Source organism: Borostomias antarcticus (assembly GCF_949987555.1).
Source record: "Borostomias antarcticus genome assembly, chromosome: 24".
Classification (NCBI taxonomy): Eukaryota; Metazoa; Chordata; class Actinopteri; order Stomiiformes; family Stomiidae; genus Borostomias; species Borostomias antarcticus.
In genome coordinates, this window is record NC_140257.1 from 6,472,834 (window position 1) to 6,498,676 (window position 25,843).

Below are 25,843 nucleotides of genomic sequence, written 5' to 3' on the forward strand. Positions count from 1 at the left end.
AAGATAAGAGTGTTACATTATATCTCTGTGTGTATGTTGATCAGAACACCATGATATATATATATATATATATATATATATATATTTATGTGTGTGCATTATTTTCCATAATTTTATTTAAAAACTGAAACTTTCATATATTATACATTCATTACACATGAAGTGAAATATTTCAAGGCCTCCATGCCACACTCCACGTTGATGCAGGGATTTGTGCAAAAGGAGCCCCGACCAAGTATTGAGTGTTTAAATGAACATACTGAAAATACTGTACAATCATAAAGATTAAAACAAAAAGGCTTGACATATTTCACTTTGTGTAATGATCTAGAATACATGAAAGTTTCACGTTTTTAATTAAATTACGGAAAATAAACTTTCCACAATATTCGAATTCTACTATATATATAGCCTATATATATATATATATATATATATATATATATATATATATATATCTATACATATATATCTTATACAGTATACATCTTCTACAAAACACACTAGAACCTACCTACGTAGCGACGTTCCCGCCGTTTACGTAATGACGTCATCTTAAATCACCAAGGGGAAGCAGGGGCAACCGAACAAGAACCGAGGAGGAAGCGCCGAGATGAAGGCCATAGGTGGCTAAACACGAAACAAGAAACCCGAAACAAACTCAAATAAACACTGAAACGCTTATGATTCAACTAAAGAATACATTTGAGAAGAATCTAGTCTAATCATAGCTAGATAACTCTGCTTGGATATTGTTGGTGAGTTTCTAGTTGTTGTTGTAAAGACAACTTCCACCGGGCGCCATTTCATTCTGTGTTGTCAAGCGAATGTGAGACGAACAAAACAACCATTGAAGAAGAGAATCATTCATGTCCTGCGCACAGGCTGGCTTGACAAACATCTGCAACCAAATAGTTACACATCTAATCTGATTTCAATCGATAACTTTACACATTAGCTAGCTTGTTGCCGCTAGCATTTGGATATCGGCTAGCTTGCTAGCTAACGTGGGTTAGCATGGAGGACTAGTAGTGCTAGGTTTGAGATCTCAGAGACTTGCTAGGTTTGAGGTCTCAGTGAGTAGTGTATTATCATACCGGCCCTGTAGAAGAAGTCACTTTAGCCCTGACATTACTCGTGGACAATCAGTTCTGTTGATGCATTTTAAAAGCATACCTCGCCTAATCCACTGCTAGCTAACAAGTCGTAGCTATACTAGCTAACTAGCTAACTGTTATTCTACTGTGGCTATCAGAAGAGCTGAGTGAGCCATGTGCGAACCCGGACCAGCTAATGAGGCTAGCTATTAGCTCACATTCAACTTTGGATAGCTCACTAATTAAGATAACGTTACAGCAACTCAATCTCCTGATTTAAGCAGAACGTATCAAGGTAACGTTAACTTGCTCACGTTAGATAACTAGCTAGTTAAATACACTAACTTAGCTACGTTAGATAACTAGCTAGTTAAATACACTAACTTAGCTACGTTAGATAACTAGCTAGTTAAATACACTAACTTAGCTACGTTAGATAACTAGCTAGTTAAATACACTAACTTAGCTACGTTATCTAACTAGCTAGTTAAATACACTAACTTAGCTACGTTAGCTCACTAGCTAGTTAAATACACTAACTTAGCTACGTTATCTAACTAGCTAGTTAAATACACTAACTTAGCTACGTTAGCTAACTAGCTAGTTAAATACACTAACTTAGCTACGTTAGATAACTAGCTAGTTAAATACACTAACTTAACTACGTTAGCTAACTAGCTAGTTAAATACACTAACTTAGCTACGTTATCTAACTAGCTAGTTAAATACACTAACTTAACTACGTTATCTAACTAGCTAGTTAAATACACTAACTTAGCTACGTTAGCTAACTAGCTAGTTAAATACACTAACTTAGCTACGTTATCTAACTAGCTAGTTAAATACACTAACTTAGCTACGTTAGATAACTAGCTAGTTAAATACACTAACTTAACTACGTTATCTAACTAGCTAGTTAAATACACTAACTTAGCTACGTTAGCTAACTAGCTAGTTAAATACACTAACTTAGCTACGTTATCTAACTAGCTAGTTAAATACACTAACTTAGCTACGTTAGATAACTAGCTAGTTAAATACACTAACTTAGCTACGTTATCTAACTAGCTAGTTAAATACACTAACTTAGCTACGTTATCTAACTAGCTAGTTAAATACACTAACTTAGCTACGTTAGATAACTAGCTAGTTAAATACACTAACTGAGCTACGTTATCTAACTAGCTAGTTAAATACACTAACTTAGCTACGCTAGCTAACTAGCTAGTTAAATACACTAACTTAGCTACGTTAGCTAACTAGCTAGTTAAATACACTAACTTAGCTACGTTAGCTAACTAGCTAGTTAAATACACTAATTTAGCTACGTTATCTAACTAGCTAGTTAAATACACTAACTTAGCTACGTTAGCTATCTTGCTAGTACGTTTTGACCAGGTAATGTGATTGACGCATTTACATGCGTTTAATTAGCCTTACGTTAATGCGACTAACGGGGAAACACGTTTTAACTATGATTCAGTCAATTAGCTAGTTGACTAGTTTACGACGTTTAACTTAAGTCGCACTAGTTTGTTACACTACCACGTTAATAATCTGTTAGCTCCTTTAATCTAATAAGGATCTGTTTACAGTGTGCATGTAAACATGCTAAGTTAGATATGAACATGGTCCTATCTGTGGTTATCTAACTAGCTAGCTTTCTAAGTTGGGTACTTTTACTTACAATTTGCTCAAGATTCCTTTATTGTTGCATGCTTTGTACAGGGGAGCAACATTGATTGAATTGGACCAGACCTATTTTCTAATTATACCGTTAGTCGTCAAATGTAATGTGGCTTTCTGTTTTTATTATTATACAGTGATACTCCAATCAATGCCAAATCCTCTGGGAAATGGTTTCTTGTAAGATGAGTTTCTGTTAGGAGTTTGTGAGTTACCTATGTCTATCCATAGCACAGGACAATTTGCTAGCATCGATTAAGGCCCCCTAGAGGTTACTGTGATGTTATGTGAGTGTTGTTTCAGACACATCCTGTTCAGAAGAGAGGATTTGTCAGTTTGTCACAGTTTGAAATGTGTGTCCTTCATTTGAAAGCTGTTTCATAACCCACAGGCACCCTGAGTATCACTTTCTGATACTATGGGTTTGCACGATTATGGAAGATTTCTAGGTGTAATTATCTGCGTTTACATGCACACTTTTTTCTTTGAATTTATCTGACTGAAGAATTTGGCGGCAATTTACATGGGATCTAACACAGTAATCAGAAAAGCTGTGTGACTTGTGCAGGCTGGAGTGAGTGAGTTACTGGTATATGGTTAAGGAAACAAATCAAAACTTTGCAAATGGATATCTATAGTCTGTAATTGTCGTGCTTTTAATTAAGCAACAATTTGATAACAATTGACTCCTGGATGTTTTGTGGACTTGTTTAAATAGGTTGCTCCTTATTTTCCTGCCGTCTAGGCGTCCAATGATGTTGAGTTCTGCGTTTGGATTAAAACAAACTCTCCTCTGTGAAATAGTTCTGCTTGGAAGCAATTTGTCCACTATGGACACAGACAGAACGCAGCTAGAATAATCCGTTTCATAATCGACATGATACTTGATCTGTCTATGAAAAGGTTTAAACTACCCCTATGCAACTGATTGACATTTCAATCCATTTGGACATGTTTATCCGTATTGAGCTGTTTATATGGAGCATTTTTATTTGGTTTAAACCTATTATAATTGGATTATTAGGATCCATTTAAACATGCCTATTGAGTGATGAGTACGTGAACAATGCCTTTGTGCAAGAGGGTGAATTGTTCTTTTTATTGATAAATTCCCTCTTGTTTTTTTGATGGCAGGAGGAGTGCTATTTTTTAGGTTGACTGTCTACTTTTAATGCCATGTATGTTTAGTTGTGTACTTAGTAGAGCTGGCCCGAGTAATTTGGGTATTTCGGTAGGTTGGTATTCAGAGCTTCATATTTTTTTGTCCTGATACCCCAAACCATATCAACGTTGTCATAACACTTGACACAGTTACACTGAGTGACTCGCGAAAGTGTAATTCAGTGATTTCATGCTCGTGTTTTCTCCCTCAAAACACTGTGGGTCTCTGGTTAGGGCTGTGAACTTATGGTGCCTTCGTTTATAACTGGGAGGTGGCAAATTGCGACTTGCTACTAGGAATGATTAAATAAAACGCAGCGTGAACTCGCACTTGTCGCAAATTCGGATATGTTTCTCAGCCCCCAGTTGCCGGCTGTCGCCAATATATCATATATCATTCGCTATAGCTCGAATGCACACAGGTCGGAGGTAGGTATTTTGCCACTTCCGACTTGCCACCTCCGACCACAAACGAACGCACCATTAAGAAGCATTTTAACCTCCGTCTCTCCTCTGCTCTGGTGCTGCCAAACACAGGCGCACACATGCGTTCTGTGTGCACGTGTGTTTGGCAGCACCAGACCGGAGGTGAGACGGAGGCGAAAATGCTTCTTAAAGGTGAAATAATTGTTTTTTTTTCACATTGTTTCATTGAGTCCAGTCGCCACATCTTGTTATTCCAGCATTTCTTTTAATGTTGTCAAATTACGGCCTGGAGCTCTGCTTAGCCCCATGCCTTAAACGTACAGTGTTTACCCAAGGATTTTTTTCGGGGGGGTGGGGGGTGCTAGGCCCCCCAAAACTACTAGTCTTGTTGTGGGGTGGTCATGTCATGGATACATGGGTGTGGACATAGATAAGGTGTTTGCTAGGACAGATATCCATGTTTGTTTCGGTGCATTTCTCGACACTGAGCTGAAATGAAACAAGTGCTTAGGTAAATAAATATTAATTTTTTATTTACAACATATAAAAACATATTACTCAATAAAAATGCATTTCCTGTAGAAAAGTGTGAATGCTGAAAAGAGAAATCGTAAAAGGATTGCTGAAAATGCGTTAGGCCTATATGTTTTAGACCTTTTATTTGTCAAGTCTCTTACTGCCATCTAGCGGTAGGAAATTGATTTTTGATACTTTTAAAGGGGTAGCGTGTTATTTTGAACATTAAGCCCTATTTGTGGTCTGTCTAACATGAACCTGAAGCATAGAGACCATCATTTCACTGATCACTCCAGGATTTAGCTAGCTGCAGTTTTCCTGCAGGCTCGCACTGGGTTTCAATGGAAGTCAATGGGGCATATGTAAATGTGTTGGGAAAACTATGATAAAGTGTTTTTCTGAGACGGGAAGCACAGGGTGTAATCTTACCTCTCTCAGCATGCTCTCCTGTGAAATGTATCGCAATCTGAATGTTTTTACATGTTGGCATGGCTTGGACGCAAGCATTCCACTGGCGCTTGTTTTCACTGTTCCCACAGAGGACTATGTGCAAGTCATTCCAAACACCTAAACATATTCTGATTATGATACATTTAACAGGCGAGCATACTGAGACTGGGAAGAATACACCCTGTGCATTTATCATAGTTTTTCCAACGCATTTACTTATGCCCCATTGACTTCAGCAGCAGCTAGCTCAATACTGCAACGATCAGTGGAATAATGGTCTCTAGTTCATGGTAGACAGCCCACAAATAGGGCTTAATGTTCAAAATAGCACGCTACCCCTTTAAATTGACAGCTCTAATCTAGCATATATTAATTTTCCTTTGTAAACGCGAAACAAGCACGTTGGTGGGGCGAGAGTTGTTGCGAGCAAAGCTGGACTAGCATGATGTAGCCTGTTTGGTAGCAAACAGCCCGAAACATTTTTTAAGCCATTTGAAATTTTGATTGGTTTTGGCAGTCTTCTGTCAGTCTCTAGTTTATCGTGGGAACAAATTAATTTTCCTAAAACCGAATTGGAAGGGGTTTTCAAGAGTTTATGTATGTAGTAGCCTATTAGAAAGCGAAAGTGAAACCTAAATTTGGGCAAAGTGACACAAGCCCCTATAAAATAAACCTACACATGAATAAATAATGAATAAATACTCAGTTAGCAAGCTAAACAATTTAGCTAAAAAAAAGGAAAGTAAAAGTAAAAAATTTAGTCTAAAAAAATAGCAGGAGGCAAAAGTTGGACAACAATATAACTGGCGCATTGCTCAGATTGCAGTTCAGCTGCAATGCTGCCACCTTGGGGTTGAGAACGAATAGTATTCGGTATTTGTAACCCAACACCAAAGACTGCTCGAAGTCTGTAAAATGGTGTTCGGGACAGCCCTAGTACTTAGCCAGACTAGTGTTAGGTTAGCCTGGTACGACCATCCCGTTCTCGCGAGCCCGGTCTGGCCTCCTCGAGAGCGATTATCCCAAAATCCAGACCATACCGGGCCAATCAGGGACTGCGTTTTAACTGCTGTTCCGTACCACAGTGGAAAGCAGCCCCTGATTGGTTCATGTCCCTGCCGCTCGCTAAACAAACATGGCCGCTCCCGAAGCAACGAGTGGTAACGTTCACGTAAGAAGAATAAACGCAGCTATAAGTGCAGTTATTGCAGAAATAGATTTAATCACACTTAAACAAGAACAAGAGTATGCACTAGCAGAGTATATCGGTGGGAAAGACGTTTTTGCCGTTCTTCCGACTGGATTTGGCAAAAATTTGCTGAACGCTGATTGGCTGAAGGTGTTTGTCTGTCAAGGCAAGTAGCCCCGCCCCCGAAATCGCTCTATGGGGCGAAGGCCAGACCGATATTGCGGAGCGAAGCAGTGAGCTCGCTAGATCGGGATGGTCATACCAGGCTAGTGATTGGTCCCTTTACTCCCTACCATGATGACCTGGGCTATCGTGCTTCTGGAAATATGAGTTGATTGAACAAGTCTAGATAATATGACCATGATTTCATATATAACTGGGGTCTGGCCTTATTTAGCTTCATGCAGAGAATTCTTACACCCTGTGTTTTTTACAGGCACTGTGCTTGAGACGAGTTTGCTCGATATTTAGCTTAGTTGAGTGAATGTGCCCATGAGTGGCCATTTTGTTCTTGAAGAGGATTAATTTCTTTTGTGGTAGAGTGATTAATGTGAGTGAGTAAGCAGATGCAGTGTTGGACTATTCCTGCATATGTGAAATGCCTGACCGTTATTAGCAGCTAAATCAAAGGGTTCAGTGTAGTATGATACATTATGTAGCTTCTGACAGTTGGGTTTCCCTCACCCTGCGTCTCAGAGATGCTTGTTCTGTCTAGAGTGCATTGCTTGGACGGTGATCGCGGAAGCTTTGTGGTCCAGACAATGATCCGACGTCAGAGAACTAGTGGCCATGAAGGGCAACTGGCTTTGGCTCACGTCTCCTGTGTCAGGGTTAAAAAATAAATAAATAAATCTCACTAGAGCCAGCGCAACTAGGCGACCCCCAAAAATGGCATGTGTCTGTGCTGTGTGCCATGTCACTTTCTCGGGTCCTGTTAATTATTAATTTATTTCATAGGACGATTGTGGGCTCTAGTAGGATCTCATAGAACGTACGCATGGACAAGCACGGTTCTAAGTCTCCAGATTTCGTTGGGTTCAGTTCTTTTGGGAGACGTCTTGGAAGCATTACGAACGGTCACTTGTGAACTTGGGGTCTATCTCACAGAATCCGCTTCACCTTTAGGCCCGCGATATACTTCATTTTTAACTATGCATACGCACCTACCACCCGTCTCCTGCGTTCATTTGGCGCGTCGGCCGCGATTGAATGTGCAGGTACACGGGAATGTACGTGCTGCAAAATACACGCGTGACTACGAGCATGAGTACTGTATACAGCCAGCGTTCGTGTTAAATCAGACGGTATTGACGTTGTGCAGCGTGCTGTAAAAATCAGTCAACTCATCAGCCGCCACTCCTCCCCCCGCCCTGTCTCCCCAGGTGAACAGCCCGCCATCATGGCGACGGACATCGTCTCCCCGCCGCGGTTCTTCCACATGCCGCGGTTCCAGCACCAGGCGCCGCGCCAGGTCTTCTACAAGCGGCCCGACTTCGCCCACCAGCAGGCCATGCAGCAGCTCACCTTCGACGGCAAGCGCATGCGCAAGGCGGTCAACCGCAAGACCATCGACTACAACCCCTCGGTCATCAGACATCTGGAGGTGCGTACGCGGGGGTTCAAACGGTGTTTTCAGCGATGTGGTGGCGGGTTATTCTTTTGAACGGCGTTCGTGGCTAGAAAAGGGAGTTCGCTCAGGTCCCGTGTTTGGTGTTTGGAAGTCTTGTGCGCAGTCTGGATCTTGACTTTGTCATGCGTCTGCAGTATTTAACCCGAGTAGGCGTAAATGCAGATATCTGTCTTGTTTTCACGAGTCCTTAATTGCTTTCTCACCTGCAGAATCGGTTATGGCAGCGAGACCACAGAGATTTCCGCGCCATCCAACCGGACGCAGCGTGCTACAACGATGTGAGTGTGGGCAGTGTCTTAATGAAATGGCAGAGTGCCTGTTTGAGGTTTTTAAATGGCTTGTGCCTGTGTATATCAAGCATTTCCCCTTGAGAGACTGCTCAAATGTGCTCTCTCGCGCTCTCTCCCCGTCTCTCTGGTTCTGTAGCTCGTTCCTCCGGTGGGCATGCTGAGTAACCCGATGAACGCCGTCACCACAAAGTTTGTCCGAACCTCCACCAACAAAGTCAAGTGTCCCGTGTTTGTCATAAGGGTAAGTCTCTCCTCCGCTTGGCTTTCAGAGCCACTTCAAACCGTGTTCTAAACTAAGCTGGAGTATCTGCTTCACAGCATCATGGCCATATCCAAAGAACTCCTATTGCTAAATCATGTGTAGAGCTGTTTAGAGTGATTCATTGTCCCTTACTCCAATTCTGTCCACCCCCTTCTATATCTTTCCCCTCTCTCTCTCTCCCTCTCTCTCTCTCCCTCTTCCTCCCCCTCTCTCTCTCTCTCTCTCTCTCTCTCTCTCTCTTTCTTTCCCTCTCCCTTCCTCCCTCCCTCTCTCTCTCCCTCTTCCTCCCCCTCTCTCTCTCTCTCTATCCCTCTCTCTCTCTCTCTCTCTCTCTCTCTCTCTCTCTATCCCTCTCTCTCTCTCTCTCTCATAGTGGACTCCTGAGGGGAGGCGTTTGGTCACCGGTGCGTCCAGCGGGGAGTTCACCTTGTGGAACGGACTCACTTTCAACTTCGAGACCATTTTACAGGTAAAAGATGAAACGCACCAGATCCCCTTCTTGCACACGCTCGGTAGAGACATGTCGTCCCCCCGTCGCGGTGCTGACCCTGTCCCGTCTCTCTCCCCGTCCCCAGGCCCATGACAGCCCCGTCAGAGCCATGACCTGGTCTCACAACGACATGTGGATGCTGACGGCCGACCACGGCGGCTACGTGAAGTACTGGCAGTCCAACATGAACAACGTCAAGATGTTCCAGGCTCACAAGGAGGCGATTAGAGAGGCCAGGTCTATACCCAATCTACCATTTTCTGTAGTTAACCCAAGTCTGTTATTGTTGCCCCTGCGGCTCCAGGGTTTAGCCAGTGGGGGGCGCGGTTCTACGTCCTCACTGCCCCTGTGTTGCCCTCTGTTCTTGTCCTCAATGATTGACAGATGTATGTGTGTGCTGTCGCGACACTGCATTGATTTATATTTGATATTCCTCTTATTATTGCCTTCATTTCCTGTGGCTCATCAGTTGTGTATCTTGATTTTTTCTATACATAATTACTATGTACAGAAAAGGTTGATTTTCACGGTCTTGTTAAATAAAGTGTTGATACTTATTCATATATACGCACGTTAAAGCAATACTGGTTCACACAGATAGGTCACGAGGGATACAGTATATACCTAATAAAGTGGAGCGGAAGGATACATTAATGACCAATAAAGTGGAGAGGTTGAACATGAAGATACTTTGATAGGGAGTATTTAACGGGGCTGAACGAATCTCCTACAATGTTGATGGGACAGCGAGAAATCCCTCAAACACATAATGTCTCCCCCGCACATTCCGCTGCTAAGTCACACTGTTGCCTTGAAGGGTTTGAGGTGTTGCATGGCCACTATTAAAATCCACCCCACCACCCTTTAGTTGTGCCCGCACCCCTTGCTTTTCCACCCTCCTAGACATCCACAGGTCATTCATAGCTTTTCGAATAAAGAATTCCTTTTCTTTTGTACTTAACATTACACCTATGCTTCTGGGGTAAGAGCAGTTGGCTAACACCCTTCACCTTTCGGTTTCCAAGCAACACACTCAGCGTTAAGCCCCTCCCACCCACACTGACACCAGACCCCGTTCTACATTCACACACTTGATCTCATTATCAAATTGGCCGGTGGAGTTTAGAGTTCACTGAATAAAAAGTTTGCCTTGATGTTAATGTCTGCCGTTGGCGGTAGCCATCCTCAAGAAAATCGAGGAAAATAATCAATAAAGATCGTACAGCATACTAATACTGTATATACAGACTATCCAGCTACTCAGATCAAATCTGTAATGCTTCCCTTTTGAATACATAACGTCTTCATGCCTATGTTAATGAAATTCTTTCACTGTGTTTTTATGATGCTTAATGCACGTTGAATTTACAGGGCGGAAGGAACAGAACAGGGCTGTGGCCCGCTGCCCTGTGATGTTGACATGGAGAAACCAACACTGACACAAATGGGCTTAGTTGAACCTAGTTAATTCTGGCACTGGGCACATTTTCAGGGTGAATTAGTTGTCTTGGGTGTTGGATAAGGGCACCTTTGGGGTAGATCTCTTGTAGTTTTGTGATTTGTCAGCATCGAAGTGGTCTCAACCAACCAGTTTTTGTTTTTTTATCACCTTAATACTGTTGCATCAAATAGCCTGTAGATGGAGCCATTTGCTTTGATTGTCACAGACTGCTGTTGACAGGCCATCCCATCAAAAGGTGTATTTCAGACACTAGTTATGTACTACTGTAAATATACCAATGACTGAGAATGGAAGAACTTCAATGGAAATGCTTGCGATTAATCTTTCATTGACAACAGCAACTGGAGGCTAAACCTTTAGGTCAAAGTCTCATAAATATTTATAGTGGCATATTTGATAGGGGCACATACAACATTTAGTCATTGGATTGACTAGAGTCCAGTGCATTGTACCATCATGCTTTGGCTTTCTCTAGCTTGCAGCATAAGTCCCTAGGAGAACCATTAGTACCTAGAAGTGTGCACTCTACAGGATGTAGAATTTGTAAAGGTTTTTATTAAATTTTCATCTCTCCGTTGGATAATACAAATCAAGGCATCTGCCAATGCCTTCACCTTTAAATTAAATGGTCAGGGACTTTCCTACATTTAATAAAGCCATTTTAAACATTTATTAAATGATATTAGGTTCCTGTTAAGCCTCCAAGTTAAGCTGATGATTAATTGATGATAATCTTCGAAGAGTGTCTTGGCTCTGAAAACGGTTTAAATCCTTTAACTTAATTATTGCGATCAGTTGAGATGCCTCATTAAGTTTCTTCAGCCAATCTGATACAAAAGGGACATATGATCCGTTAACTGGATCCATTGGAATTGGATTTAGGCTACAATCATGTCCTTTGCAGATCCGTTTTGCAAATCTGGGCAATCCGGTCATGTAGGAAAGTTGTTTGCCATGTTTTGTGACCCCTTGGTCACTATGTTGTTATAGACGTTGAATAGAGTAGATGGTTTCGGGGGCATCCGTTGCCATCATGGCACATTTTTTGAAACATTCCAAATGTACTTCTAACAAAGGGTTGAAGTCAAGAATAGTCGCATATCGTTGGCCAGTCAAACAGGACTGTGTGTGTCGCACTTAAAATCGCTCTTTTGCTCCTGGCTCATCACTGTTATGGTGCTGTTGTGAGGGCAAATCTCGAGGTGACGACCATCATGTCTCAAAGCTAATTTCATGTTAGTTTTGTGATCGATTGATGATTATTTGCATCCATTCCATCGATATGCTGAAAAGAAAGTGTGAGAAAAGAAGCAGAGAAATGGAGGGTTTGAGGGAAAAGCAGGTCTGCAGGACATTTGAATGCTGGTCAGTGGGGCCAGCCAGGGGCGAGCAGTGATGATGTAAGCAGTGATGTCAGCCTAGACAGATCTGGTTATATATCAGCAGATTTATAGTATGGTTCGGTATCAGAGAGGTGCAGGTGAATTATATCTCGTGTTGGGATTTAATCGGCTTTACGGAGTAGACTGAGTGAGGTTGATGTTTATTTGCAGGTTCACATGTAGTTAGTTACCTGTGCTTGAATAGGAAAATGTTCAACTTGGGTTGTCAGAGTTTACACAGCTGATCAGGTCACACTAGAGCGAGGGGCGGCTGCCCATCTACTGGGCAAGCCCAGGACATGCAGTAGTTGAGATGTCCATGTGCCAGGTGCTTGTAGGAGAGCCAGGGGCTTGTAGGAGAGCCAGGGGCTTGTAGGAGAGCCAGGGGCTTGTAGGAGAGCCAGGGGCTTGTAGGAGAGCCAGGGGCTTGTAGGAGAACCAGGGGCTTGTAGGAGAACCAGGGGCTTGTAGGAGAACCAGGGGCTTGTAGGAGAGCCAGGGGCTTGTAGGAGAGCCAGGGGCTTGTAGGAGAGCCAGGTGCTTGTAGGAGAACCAGGGGCTTGTAGGAGAGCCAGGGGCTTGTAGGGGAGCCCCCTTTGTGACCCCTGGTGGCCCAGCTGGGTCTACCTGCGTTATTGATTCTCTTCCTGCCTGTGCCTTCAGTTTCTCACCTACGGATAATAAATTTGCCACTTGCTCCGACGATGGAACTGTTCGCATCTGGGACTTTCTACGCTGCCACGAGGAGAGAATTCTCAGAGGTATGTTTACTGTTGGGAACCAATACACTTCACTTCACAACTCTTACACTCAAGGTTCGCACACGCGCGCGCACACACACACACTGATGGCAGGGACAGTGATTAAGTTCACCTGGGTTTCTGTATTCACGATTCTCACCCTTGACAATAAGTTAATTTGCTTGCTGCATGTAATCTGAATTTTTCTGCTTGCTGAGTGTGGTAGGTTATTGAAGCTATTAGCTTGTTCTGAAAGGTCTTACTGTTGGTAGTGTTAGAGTTCACAACGCACTACCTCCACGTTCCATTAGGGACTTTGGGCCAGTCTTTTTAATACTGGTTGATTGCTTTTTTCTTTGGTCTGTATAATTGCCATGTCGCCATTTGTATGCAATTAGCCTGTCTTTGCGTGAGTGTTGATTTCGAGAATACAGGCCGTGGCATCTGGCACTGAGCTTATTAGCAATTTGCAGCCGTCAATAAAAAGTTGTTTTTCATTAGGTTGTAGTTTAATGATCCGCATGCTTTTCACATTAGAAGTGGTCTGTACAGCGTGGCAGACGGGGACAGACAGCCTAGCGGGGGAGTGTGAGAGAGATGGGCTGGGGGCGTGGCTTTGTGCTGTTTTTTGTCTTAGTTTTGTATGATGGGACCGTTGGGTACAGTTCAATAAAAGCCTTTGTAAAGGCAATCAACTTGTCCAGGATTATGAGATGGTTTGAAAAATATGTTTCAAACACTGAGCAGGTTGTGGGTGTTTGTGCTTGTGAGTCCTCATAAATGCATCCCACCAAATTTGAAAAACACAGTTGGCTTATCCTAACCCTTATTAACCCACAATTGCAGTAGGTCGTCTACATCAAAATATTGACCCTGCAACAAGAACAATTCAGAGCTTTAGCTGTGTGCAAGGTCTTTTTTTGGTCATGGGCTTTGGGCCTTTGTGCTTGCTCTTGTTTTAGATTTATTAACGCTGCAATACATTAAACGACCATGTTTATTTAAGAATAAAATGCAGAATTTAATGTTCGCTCAAACCCAGTTTTACATTTCCTTGTGTGGTGTAAATGTCTTCCTGCACTGATATATGACCGGTTGCGGGTTGTGAATAATTTTGGATTCTGGATCGTGATTGAGCAACTTGTTTTACTGACTGATAGTAAACTGTGACGTGTTTGTTTCTGACACCTTATCACACAGTCCAGTTACTTTCTCTAAACATGTACACATCTACAGTAAATGCTTACGTCATGGTTGCTTGATCTCACACACACACACACACACGTGTGTGCACACTAGTGAGATGCAGACTGATTCTCACAGGTGTGAAATAAAGCTTTCTCTCTAGCTCAGAGCTAGCAGTGCAAGTAAATCATGTGCTCTCACAAACACATGCACACACACCGGCTCACTTCTACATTCCGGTGTACGTCAGACACGTACCAGCTTGTGTCCACGCTTCATTCACGTTCTCTTTTGTAGCTTCCTTTTATTACCCGACGTAGAAAACTTTCATAGATCCATACGTTGGTGGTATGTTAAATATATAATATCAGGTTCAACACAGAGCAGTGTGCTTGGTTCTGTCACATCTGTACAGTGCTTGTGCAGGTCTAATGTAGGGCTTGCATCGTATGGACTTGGACAGTAAAATGTCAGTCTTCCCTCGTGTGTCATGAAAAGAGATGTTTCCTCTGTCATTCTGAGCACACAGCAACGCTCTCAGGCTTCACACATATTAAAACACCTTTTGTGCAATATGCAGTTGTCTCTCAAGTTCATAGCATGGCTTCTGTAAATCAGCTATCAGGTAGTGAAGTCCTATGCTGACCTGTAGCAACACATTTGTGTTAGATGATTGAATGTTAAATGGATTTACATCCTTATTATTTACATGAATTACTTCTCTTTCGAGAGGCACACACTGAGATTATCTGTGACTGATACATCCACTGCCCTCCACTCATCAAGTTTTATGTAACTCATCTTGATCATTTCCTCTCCACACTCAGACAACTGTTTACAGTTCATGCATGTGCTTATTTATATGTATGGTCTTTCATGACATATTTAGTTTTGCTATGTGACACACTGATTAGTACACTGTTGTAACCATTAGCACACACACCTGGGCTATATTCTATTTGTAACAATTCAACAGACTTATCTCATACAACACAGTAACACTTTTACACGCTGGTCTGCAGCGGTTCATGTCGAGCGACTTCTGTCAACGTTGTCGACCTGTGTCTCGTCCCCAGGGCACGGAGCCGACGTGAAGTGCGTGGACTGGCATCCCACCAAGGGCTTGGTGGTCTCCGGGAGCAAAGACAGCCAGCAGCCAATCAAATTCTGGGATCCAAAGACTGGCCAGAGTTTGGCTACACTGTAAGTTTTGCACAAGTGCAAAAGCGCCCCACTGACAATTGGGATAAAGTTCCCAGAAGTCCGACTCGGACGCCCAAAGTGCAGAAAAGTGTTTCATCCCTTTCCATTTGAATTTAACATTGAGCGCTTGAAAGTGAGATTTATCTATATTTGTAGCATCGTAATGGAGGTCATCTTTAATCATGTCTTGAGGTGAGGGTGAGAAACTGCTTGCACACACAGACACATGTACACACTCAGTCTCACCCTGCTGTTGTCGTCTCCTCCCAGCCACGCCCACAAGAACACGGTCATGGAGGTGAAGTGGAACCTGAATGGTAACTGGCTGCTGACGGCGTCCCGTGACCACCTGTGTAAGCTCTTTGACATCCGCAACCTGAAGGAGGAGCTACAGGTGTTCAGGGGACACAAGAAAGAGGCCACGGGTACGTGAGAGGACAGCACCGCCCCCTTTAAGAGTTCACCTATATTTAGCTCACAATGCTCTGTTTGAAATGTCTAATTTAACAACACGATGGGCGTGTTTCCTGTTCAACACATTTTGGATTTGTTCTCAGAAATATGAGTGGTTTTTGTGGCATGCCCCTGTCACAAACGGACTCATATTTCCGAGAACAAACGATGATGTGTGATGTGCTCACATGCTAACCCCGCCTGTCTCCGGTCCCCAGCGGTGGCCTGGCACCCGGTCCACGAGGGCCTGTTCGCCAGCGGAGGCTCTGACGGGTCCCTCCTCTTCTGGAACGTGGGGTAAGAGCCACAGCGGACCCCCCCCCCCCGGTCACCGCCGGCGCCTGTGCTTCAGTCGGCTACGGCTTGAAAGCTTTGAGACACAGCGGCGAGAGGCGCTGAATGACATCCCGATGGCGTCACCCCGTTGTGACCTAAAAAAAAAACGTAGTTTTGTCGTGTGGCGACGGTCCTGATGTTCCTTCTTTGACCCGTCAGGGTGGAGAAGGAGGTGGGCGGGATGGAGATGGCCCACGAGGGCATGATCTGGAGTTTGGCCTGGCACCCTCTGGGACACATCCTCTGCTCTGGATCCAACGACCACACCAGGTAGGGGACTGGGAATCAACCCCCCCTTTCTCTTCTCCACCGCTTCCGGGAACACGTTGTTACAACTTCTAACATGGTTGCACGTTTGTCAGACGGTTGAATGTAAAAGCGATCGCTTTGAATGAAGTTTTGGCTGAGTGGCTGTTTTCCCCGTGTGAATATGTGAGATGTGCATCCCTATCTTTTTCTCGTAGTAAATTCTGGACCAGAAATCGACCGGGGGACAAGATGAGGGACAGATACAATCTGAACTTGTTGCCAGGGATGTCAGAGGACGGAGTGGAGTACGGTGAGTTGGGCTGTTTTTGTTTGAATGTTGACAGCTTCGTTGTTGTTGTGGTGGTGTTGTGGTGTTCTGCAGGTGTTAATATGGTTGTGGATGGACATTTCAGATGACATGGAACCCAACAGCATGGCAGCCATCCCGGGCATGGGCATCCCCGAGCAGCTCAAAGCAGCTATGGAGCAGGAGCAAAGTGGTGGGAACACACACACTCTTACCCTTAACCGTACTGAAACGTTAGTCAGAAGTAGTCATTTGTGCAATGGATTTAGTAATTCTGGTCAAGACACGGGTCATCATGATGAATTTTATGATTCTGCACAAGTAATTTAGGTGAGGCATCACACACTAGCTGGTAGAAGAGAGGACTCTGGGTAAAGAAGTTTTGTGTGTAAGGTAAAGAGGCCGCCTCGGAGGTGGAGCTGTCCATCCCGGGTCTGGACTGGGGAATGGAGGAGGTCATGCTGAAAGACATGAAGAAGGTTCCACAGAAGAAAGTGCCCTACGCCAAACCCATCCCCGCCCAATTCCAACAGGTACCCAGCGATCCTGCTCTAGGGTCGCCATCTTAATATTGAAGATAAAAAAAGAATGAGACAAAGTTAGGCCAAGAGCATATTTGAGTGTTACACAGTATATTCTTTGAGTTTTTTCTCCATCCCTCTGTCCTCCAGGCCTGGGCAGATAACAAGGTGCCCGCGATGCCCCCAGGCGGAGAGATGCCCAAAGAGAGGAAGGTTGAGCAGAAGGGAGACGGGAAGAAGAAGACGCAGGCAGAGATCGAGCAGGAAATGGCCGCTCTGCAGTACACCAACCCCATGCTCCTGGAGGTGAGGAGATGCGGCCGGAGAGGCGCCCGCCGACGGGTCCTAGCGCTCGGGGACAGGTCCTAACACTCGGGGCAGGTCCTAACGCTCAGGGACAGGTCCTAACGCTCAGGGACAGGTCCTAACGCTCGGGACAGGTCCTAACGCTCGGGACAGGTCCTAACGCTCAGGGACAGGTCCTAACGCTCGGGACAGGTCCTAACGCTCGGGACAGGTCCTAACGCTCAGGGACAGGTCCTAACGCTCGGGACAGGTCCTAACGCTCAGGGACAGGTCCTAACGCTCGGGACAGGTCCTAACGCTCAGGGACAGGTCCTAACGCTCGGGACAGGTCCTAACGCTCGGGACAGGTCCTAACGCTCAGGGACAGGTCCTAACGCTCGGGACAGGTCCTAACGCTCGGGACAGGTCCTAACGCTCAGGGACAGGTCCTAACGCTCGGGACAGGTCCTAACGCTCAGGGACAGGTCCTAACGCTCGGGACAGGTCCTAACGCTCGGGGACAGGTCCTAACGCTCGGGACAGGTCCTAGCGCTCGGGACAGGTCCTAACACTCAGGGACAGGTCCTAACGCTCAGGGACAGGTCCTAACGTTTGGGACAGGTCCTAACGCTCAGGGACAGGTCCTAACGTTCGGGACAGGCCATAACGTTCGGGACAGGTCCTAACGCTCAGGGACAGGTCCTAACGCTCAGGGACAGGTCCTAACGCTCGGGACAGGTCCTAACGCTCGGGGACAGGTCCTAACGCTCGGGGACAGGTCCTAACGCTCAGGGACAGGTCCTAACGCTCGGGGACAGGTCCTAACGCTCGGGACAGGTCCTAACGCTCGGGGAGACAGAATTGTGAAGCGCTGTGTGTCCATGGAATACGTTCCCATCCTTTAGTTGTGTCAGTGATCACCAGCCGACTTCTGCATAGTTACAAAAGCCAGGGCTCTTAACCCTCTGAGATCCGTGCTGATTTTGGTGTTGTCTGATACTTCTCTAAATTTCATCAACCTAACACACACTTACTCCAAATTGGTTTATATTTTTATTTGAAGGACAATCACAGCTAGCCTACATTTATTTGCCATCAATAGTTTGGTCAGTATCATATTCAGCTTGTAAATAGATCTACAAACACGTTTGTAACAAGTTATAAAAGACCATTTTTTCTGCCCTCACAAATGTTGTAAAAACATAACCTAAACGATAGTGATGAATTGTTTTGTCAATATGGAAGTTGTTCATCAAAGTCTTGGTTATGTAATGATGTCAGAATTATGGTTGGATTGGAGGTAAGTTCCTGCGACATACTAGCGGTGGACTTGTACATCAAGCTGCCTCACGCCAAGGAACCAGGAGATAGGCTCCTGCCCTATGGGCCACTAGACCTGAAAAACACTGGTTCTCAAAAGGCTTACTTAAATAGGGCTTTTGTTTAAAAAATCGACGATTCACCCATGGCCATCTCGCGCCTCGTCACCTGTTCAGAATGTGAATGGATGTCCACAGAGAAAACGCCCTATCAATCCAGGTACATTTGCACCTATTAGAATGCCAATAGAAAGTGGTACGTGGTCGGCGGTCTGACTGCAATGTGCAAGGATTTGCACGCTTACTTTTTGTGTAATTAAGCTACTTTTAAAAATCACTCTCGATTGTTCTCAACACGGAAAGTCGTGATTGTAAGGATTCCGTCAATGTTGTGTGTATGATAAAATCTCTCAGAGCCAGAAGTATGAATATAATTGTTGTCATTCCGTCGCGCCGGCTCGATGCTCGACCTCAGGGGGTTAAGATTCTTAAGTACGAGGGCGTCCATTGTGTTAAGCTGGGATCATATTGTTCCTTCACATTGCTCCCAAAGTACCCATGGTCCAGTACCAGTAGTGATATATGTTTCCTGTCCGCAGCAACTGAAGATGGAGCGGATGAATCAGCTGCAGGCCGATGGGATGCCTCCCCCTCAGGGCCAGCAGGGGCCGATGCCGCCCTTCCCCGGCCAGGGAGGACCTATGCCCCCTCCTCCTCAGGGCTTCCCCCAATCCATGCCCCCTCAACAGATGCCACACAACATGGGGCCCCCCATGGGCCCAGGTGGCATGCAGGCTCCATTCATGCCCCCCGGACAGATGGGCCCCCCACCAGGGCCCGGGCAACAGCATCACCAAGGTCCCCCGCAAGGCATGATGGGCCCCCCAGACCTCCATGGGCCTCAGGGCATGCAGAGGCACCCGGGACCCCACAGAAACATGGGCCCTCAGGGGCCACATGGCATGCCTCCCGGCCCCAGGGGCATGCAGGGTCCACCTGGCGGGATGCAAGGACCCCCGGGTGGGATGATGGGTCCCCCTCCTCGAGGAATGGGGCCCCGGGATGGTCAGGGGCCGCCGCCGCAGGGGGGCATGATGGGACCTCAGGGCCCCATGCAGGGTGGGATGATGGGGCCCCCCATGCAGAACCCTTCCAGGACCCACGGAAACATGCCTGGAAATTATGGGATGGGGAATATGCAGGGCCCGCCTCCAGGAGGGATGCACGGGCCCCCGCCGGGTAACATGCAGGGCCCCCCAAACAACATGCAGGGGCCCCCTGGTAACATGCAGGGGCCCCCTGGTAACATGCAGGGACCACCCAACAACATGCAGGGCCCACCCAACAACATGCAGGGCCCACCCAACAACATGCAGGGGCCCCCTGGTAATATGCAAGGGCCCCCTGGTAACATGCAAGGGCCCCCTGGAAATATGCAGGGCCCCCCGGGGAACATGCAGGGGCCTCCGTCCTACATGCCGCATCAGGTGAGTTTGTGTAACGTCCAGACTTGAATTAAAGCTTTCATATAACGACTGGGTCATTCATGAGGAGAACAATGTGTGAACCAGCCAGCTCTGTTCTTCATAGTCCTTCCTGGTTATGGCCGGAGGAGCTCAAAGGGAGTGTTTTTCATTGATACTAATAATGAAACATGTCTTGACAGGTGGGTCAGAATCCTGGACCAATGATGCATGGGATGGGACAGCAAGGACCCAATGGCAAAGGTAGGATGATATGAATTCTGAAGCCTTAACCACATATGACGATATGGAGATCGATAGTAGCAAGGAGAACTTGTTTGCGAGGCAGAGGCGCTCACGCCGGTGTACTAACGACGTTACCGGTTGTCTCGCTTCTGTTTGCCGTTCTGCCAAGAAGATTCCCGAGGTCCACCCAACCACCACATGGGTCCCCCACCTGACCGGCAGGGATCCGGGGGAACGGACCAGGGCTCGGGGTCGTACTGGGGGGACTCCCAGCAGGGGCGGCGCGGCCCTTCGGACTTTGAGGGGGGTCAGGAGTTCCATAGCAGGGGAGAAGAGAGCTGGAGGCAAGGGTCTGGCCAGGGTTACCAGGGAGGTCACCGAGGAGGAGGAGGAGGCGGAAGCGGAGGCGGAAGCGGAGGCGGGGGAGGTAACGGAGGGAACTGGGGCTCCGAAGAGAGGTTCCCCCGTGATGGGGGAGAGTTCCGTGGACGCAGGGACGACAGGTGAGCTTCCTCTCCACTTTTTTGCTCGCTTACCTCAACCTTTTCTGGGTGCCCTTATATTCACCCTCCACTGACTAACAGGCCCTCTGACCTCTCTCTTTATACTTACCTCAACTTGTATTCAAGTTCTTACTAAGTACTAATTTTCTCTAATGAATGCATAATTAAAAATGCAGCTTCTCAATCTTTCCTATTTCCGTGGGTGCAGCAGGTTAATTGCTGTGCTTGGCTTGCGCGTGTATGTGTCAGGTTTGATAGCTATGTGGCTCCGGGAGAAGAGTTTGACCAGAGGCAGAGAGAGCGGCGTCCTCAGCCGAGGCATGGCCAGGACTCTGACGACACGTGGGTCTCACACATTAACTCGCCTTCCGTCTTTTCTACTAATTTGCTTGCTAACTCGTCTACACATTTCTGCTCTCTTCCCAACTTCCTCAATGTGTGTCACTTGTTTATTTTGGTGCACAGACTATAAGACAACTAATGAGTGTGCACGTCAGCAGGATTTTTTTTTTTTTGCACGCAAATGATTCACAATAGTTTATGTAATAGTACTGTAGTTAAAAGCCTCATTCACATTTGAAACAACCATGAAAATAGACATAGGTTCATATAACTTCACACTGAACAAAACCTGCTGTAGTGCCATCCTTGCTTTATTATACTTTTTCAAACTACCAAACTTTTAATTTACCGTAGTCTCACATAGCCAGACCTACACTATATTGCCAAAAGTATTCACTCACCCATCCAACAGATGACAGCGGGGTCAGTGGATGCTGAGGCGCATAGTGCGCAGAGGTCGCCAACTTTCTGCAGAGTCAATTGCTACAGACCTCCAAACTTCATATGGCCTTCAGATTAGCTCAAGAACAGTGCGTAGAAAGCTTCATGGAATGGGTTTCCATGGCCGAGCAGCTGCATCTAAGCCATACATCACCAAGTGCAATGCAAAGCGTCCGATGCAGTGGTTTAAAGCACGCCGCCACTGGACTCTAGAGCAGTGGAGACGCGTTCTCTGGAGTGACGAATCACGCTTCTCCATCTGGCAATCTGATGGACGAGTCTCGGTTTGGTGGTTGCCAGGAGAACGGTACTTGTCTGACTGCATTGTGCCAAGTGTGAAGTTTGGTGGGGGGGGATTATGGTGTGGGGTTGTTTTTCAGGGGCTGGGTTTGGCCCCTCAGTTCCAGTGAAAGGAACTCGGAATGTTTCAGCATACCAAGTGATTCTGGACAATTCCACGCTCCCAACTTTGTGGGAACAGTTTGGGGATGGCCCCTTCCCGTTCCAACATGACTGCGCACCAGGGCACAAAGCAAGGTCCATAAAGACATGGATGAGCGATTTTGGTGTGGAAGAATTTGACTGGCCTGCACAGTCCTGACCTCAACCCGATAGAACACCTTTGGGATGAATTAGAGTGGAGACTGCGAGCCAGGCCTTCTTGTCCGACATCAGTGTCTGACCTCACAAATGCGCTTCTGGAAGAATGGTCAAAAATTCCCATAAACAATCAATCAATCAATCAATCAAAGCTTTATTTGTATAGCGCATTTCATACCCAGAGGCAACACAATGCGCTTTACAGAGAACAAGGGAGGTGGGCATACGACCCACTCTCTACATATTCCAGAGGGAAGCAAAAAACCAGTATCACCCGGGGGCCAGACACACTCCTAAACCTTGTGGAAAGCCTTCCCAGAAGAGTTGAAGCTGTTATAGCTGCAAAGGGTGGGCCGACGTCATATTAAACCCTATGGATTAAGAATGGGATGTCACTTAAGTTCATATGCGTGTAAAGGCAGATGAGCAAATACTTTTGGCAATATAGTGCATCTCCACACTTGGTTTATGCTGAGCCAGCGCTGGAGAAAGCATTAGCTGGACTCATTAGTAGAAACGATACCAGCGCTCACGGACGTATCACAGCGGATTATTTATTCTCAATGAACGCTGAGGAAAGCCGATAGGCTGAAACGTTTGTTGTCGTCGCTGCCTGTGCCATTGAGAATAAAGAATCCGTTGTGATGCGTCCGTGAGTGCTGGTATTGTTTCTACGATGCAGAAGACTTTCTATGCCATGCACACGGCAAGAAACTACTACCATTTAGGCTTGTTTTTTGAGTTGTGCTCGCATTCCTTACTTCCTGGCTGGACTCATTACCATTCGGGGATACGGGGGGAAAAACTCCGCATTTCTTTAAACCAATCACAATCGAGCTTCGGAGGAGCTAGGTTGTTGTCTGGATTGTCCGACCCCATGAATCGGCGCCACTGATTGGGCAGTAATAAACAAATGACCAGGCTTATCCCCAAAACCTACATCCGTTGAGTCAGACTAAATTTCTCCCAATCCTCATTCACTTTTCACGGTACGGAGTTGATTTGATCTCAAACCTCCCCACTGGCATCTTTCACATTTTCTCCATTGAAACACACACTGTACCCAACTAAACCGGGGGCATCACAAGCTCCCACAATGCCCAGCTAATACCACACTATCAGGATTTGTTAGTGTGTCGTGTGTGAACGAAAGTGAACAGCCATTGAGCTCATCTGCTGGGTGATGATCTCCTATTTTGAGAATGATAAATGATAAAAACCCAAAGAGAGCGTGAATGTTTAACTGAGTGGTCTGTTGTGTGTTCATTCTCCCTCCCTCCCTCCCTCCCTCCCTCCCTCCCTCCCTCCCTCCCTCCCTCCCAGGTACCGAGGCGGGGGTTCTGGCCGGTCCGGGGGCCGGGGGTTCTCTGAGGAGTACAGCGGGCAGGAGGAGAGCTTTGAAGGCGGCGAGGAGGTGGGCCGAGGGTGGGACAACGGAGGCAGGGGGAGGCCCCCCCGAGGAGGCGGAGCGCCCAGAGGAGGTTAGACTGCATCATCCTGCCTGCTGCTTTATCTACGTCTGTCTACAGGATCTATTAATCTGTCGCTATTAATCTTTATAGTATACACATTTATCTATCTATCCATCTATCTGTCGTTTATCTATCCGTCATTCTGTTCATCTCTTCGTTTCTGTGTATCGATCTGCAGTGCCTGTATCTTTATCTGTCCATCGGTCTATCGGTCGTCACCTTTCACTCACCCCTGGTTGTTATCTCAGGTGGTGGACGCAAGGGCTTGCTCCCCACCCCCGATGAGTTCCCCCCACACTTTGAGGGAGGCAGGAGTCAGGAGTCCTGGGAGGTTGGGAGAGACCAAGGTAAAGGGGTGTCTATTTATTCGAGGGTACTGAAGGTTATCCTTTGCTAGGGGCTTTGGATTCGCAAAACTGGGGGTTTAGGAAAACGGCAGCATCAGGTGTCGTTACCAAAGAGAGAACAATGCTGACAGTAGCATTTTTTCAAAGTGAGTTCATGACGTCTTGGCCGTACTGCCCAGGCAAAACCTGTCAATGCACTAACTTCAGGGTACGAGAAAGATTTTAAGATCATGGAGAAACAACATCCAGTTTGACACCCCTGAGGGCAGCAGATATCTAGGGAACGAAGGCAGGTTAAGAAATGAATGTCACAACTAAGTATAATGAATCACGCGGCCAGAAAGCGGACGAGGGGGTAACGTTTTTTTCAATCTTTTGTTGTAAATCTCAGGTCACGAGCAGTACCGCGAGGGCCAGAGACCGGAGCACGCCCTGCACGACAGCCCGTCGCCCGCCAGCCGCGAGCGTTCGTCCTCCCTGCAGGGCATGGACATGGCCTCGCTGCCGCCGCGGAAACGCCCCTGGCACGACGGCCCGGGCACCGGCGGAGACCCCCGGGAAAGAGAGCCCCCCGGAGCCGGCGCCGATGACAGGACAGGAGGTGAGAGGAGGGAGAGAGGGTTTCCGCTGGGAATGTGCGCGCATGCGAGGGAGTCAGATGTCTCACAGATGTCTTTTAGAGCACACCTGTCTCCACATCAAGGTCCACAATGGAAATAAGTCGGAGAGTTTTATAGGCAAGGTTTTTTTAAGCGATGATGTTATCATTTGTGGCTTTAATTTTCTATTGTCGAATAAACTCAATTAAACACACTCTCACTCACTGGAAAGGAAATGTGTCCCTCAACGACTTGAGATGTCACGCAGCTGTGTCTCTCTTCCCAGGCCGACCGGCACAGCGAGAGGAAGGCGGCTACGGACCGTCGTCCCGCGGAGGCAGAGGAGGCTGGGGCGCAGGGTCAGGGAGCCCGGGGCCCACCGCCCGGAGAGGAGCGGCCCGCGGGGCCCCCAGGGGAGTACGAGGTCGGTAGGGCTGGAGGAAGGTCCGACTACCTCCCCGCCAACCCTCGTCCACCTCTTCCACTAAACCCCCTCCCCCATCCACCCTCATACCTCTGCAGGCCTACAGGGCAACAAGGACAGATTGCAAAGGGACCAAAAAAAGAGACACAAACACACCCCACCACCATCTCTGTCCCCCCTAGACCTCTCTGGACAAGCTTGGAGGAAAGGATTATGGATTGTTTACGTGTGTGTGTGTGTGTGTGCGCGTGTGTGTGTGTGGGTGGAAAGAGGGTTTGTATTATATGTATCTGAGCTCCTACAGCTCCCTGTCTGAGGGGTCCTTTTGAACAGGCTTTACCCACGGGCCCCTTAATCTCTTCAGCTCGGTTGGTCACTAGCGGCGTCAGTGGAAGGTTCTGTGAAGCCCCCTCAAGGCCCGAATGACTGAAAAAACATAATTTGTGTGGTTTGTAACAGGTGAGGCCTGGACACACTGGTATGACAATGTTAAAAATAACGACCTATGTGCCTGGTTCCATTTTCATTCCTTGCCACTTTCCCTCGGTATCCCTACAGCACCTCATCAATGGCCACTTATCTTAAAGTATTGGGATGTTGTTGTTTGAAATTAATATGGAGAAAGCTTGTATTGTACCATTGGAGGGCTACTTGGACCCAGTTGCATGTTGCCCATCCATTCATCTACGCTGTGCACATTGGAGGTTTATGGAACTGAAAGAGGATAGGGACTGAAATGGAACCAGGCCTTTGTTTTCTCTTTTCAA

At 46.5% G+C, this 25,843-nt stretch overlaps 1 protein-coding gene across 5 annotated transcripts; it reads left to right on the forward strand.

The window, feature by feature from the left end:
• The first annotated feature begins 583 nt into the window (after positions 1 to 583).
• wdr33 (WD repeat domain 33) lies at positions 584 to 25,223 on the forward strand. Of its 5 annotated transcripts, XM_084457764.1 has the most exons (23): positions 584 to 758; positions 7,908 to 8,128; positions 8,365 to 8,433; positions 8,582 to 8,686; positions 9,081 to 9,176; positions 9,283 to 9,434; positions 12,705 to 12,802; positions 15,043 to 15,169; positions 15,440 to 15,594; positions 15,841 to 15,919; positions 16,118 to 16,228; positions 16,423 to 16,517; positions 16,621 to 16,707; positions 16,914 to 17,047; positions 17,186 to 17,341; positions 19,239 to 20,126; positions 20,306 to 20,366; positions 20,518 to 20,721; positions 20,776 to 20,851; positions 23,558 to 23,715; positions 23,955 to 24,053; positions 24,445 to 24,654; positions 24,939 to 25,223. In XM_084457764.1, the coding sequence occupies exons 2-23, from the start codon at positions 7,925 to 7,927 to the stop codon at positions 25,082 to 25,084; spliced, it is 3,510 nt and encodes a 1,169-aa protein (XP_084313890.1). In that variant the 5' UTR covers positions 584 to 758; positions 7,908 to 7,924; the 3' UTR covers positions 25,085 to 25,223. The 5 variants fall into 5 exon arrangements, with proteins under 5 accessions (XP_084313890.1, XP_084313888.1, XP_084313889.1 ...); XM_084457762.1 differs by having other exon boundaries at positions 20,518 to 20,851; XM_084457763.1 differs by having other exon boundaries at positions 20,521 to 20,851.
• Positions 25,224 to 25,843: the final 620 nt, after the last annotated feature.

Bases quoted from the DNA above. Each gene is read 5' to 3' on its own strand.
- wdr33 (XM_084457762.1), top strand. From the start codon at position 7,925: ATGGCGACGGACATCGTCTCCCCGCCGCGGTTCTTCCACATGCCGCGG. The intron at 9,177-9,282 runs GTAAAAGATGAA...CCCCGTCCCCAG, and splicing joins ACTTCGAGACCATTTTACAG to GCCCATGACAGCCCCGTCAG. The intron at 15,170-15,439 runs GTAAGTTTTGCA...GTCTCCTCCCAG, and splicing joins GGCCAGAGTTTGGCTACACT to CCACGCCCACAAGAACACGG.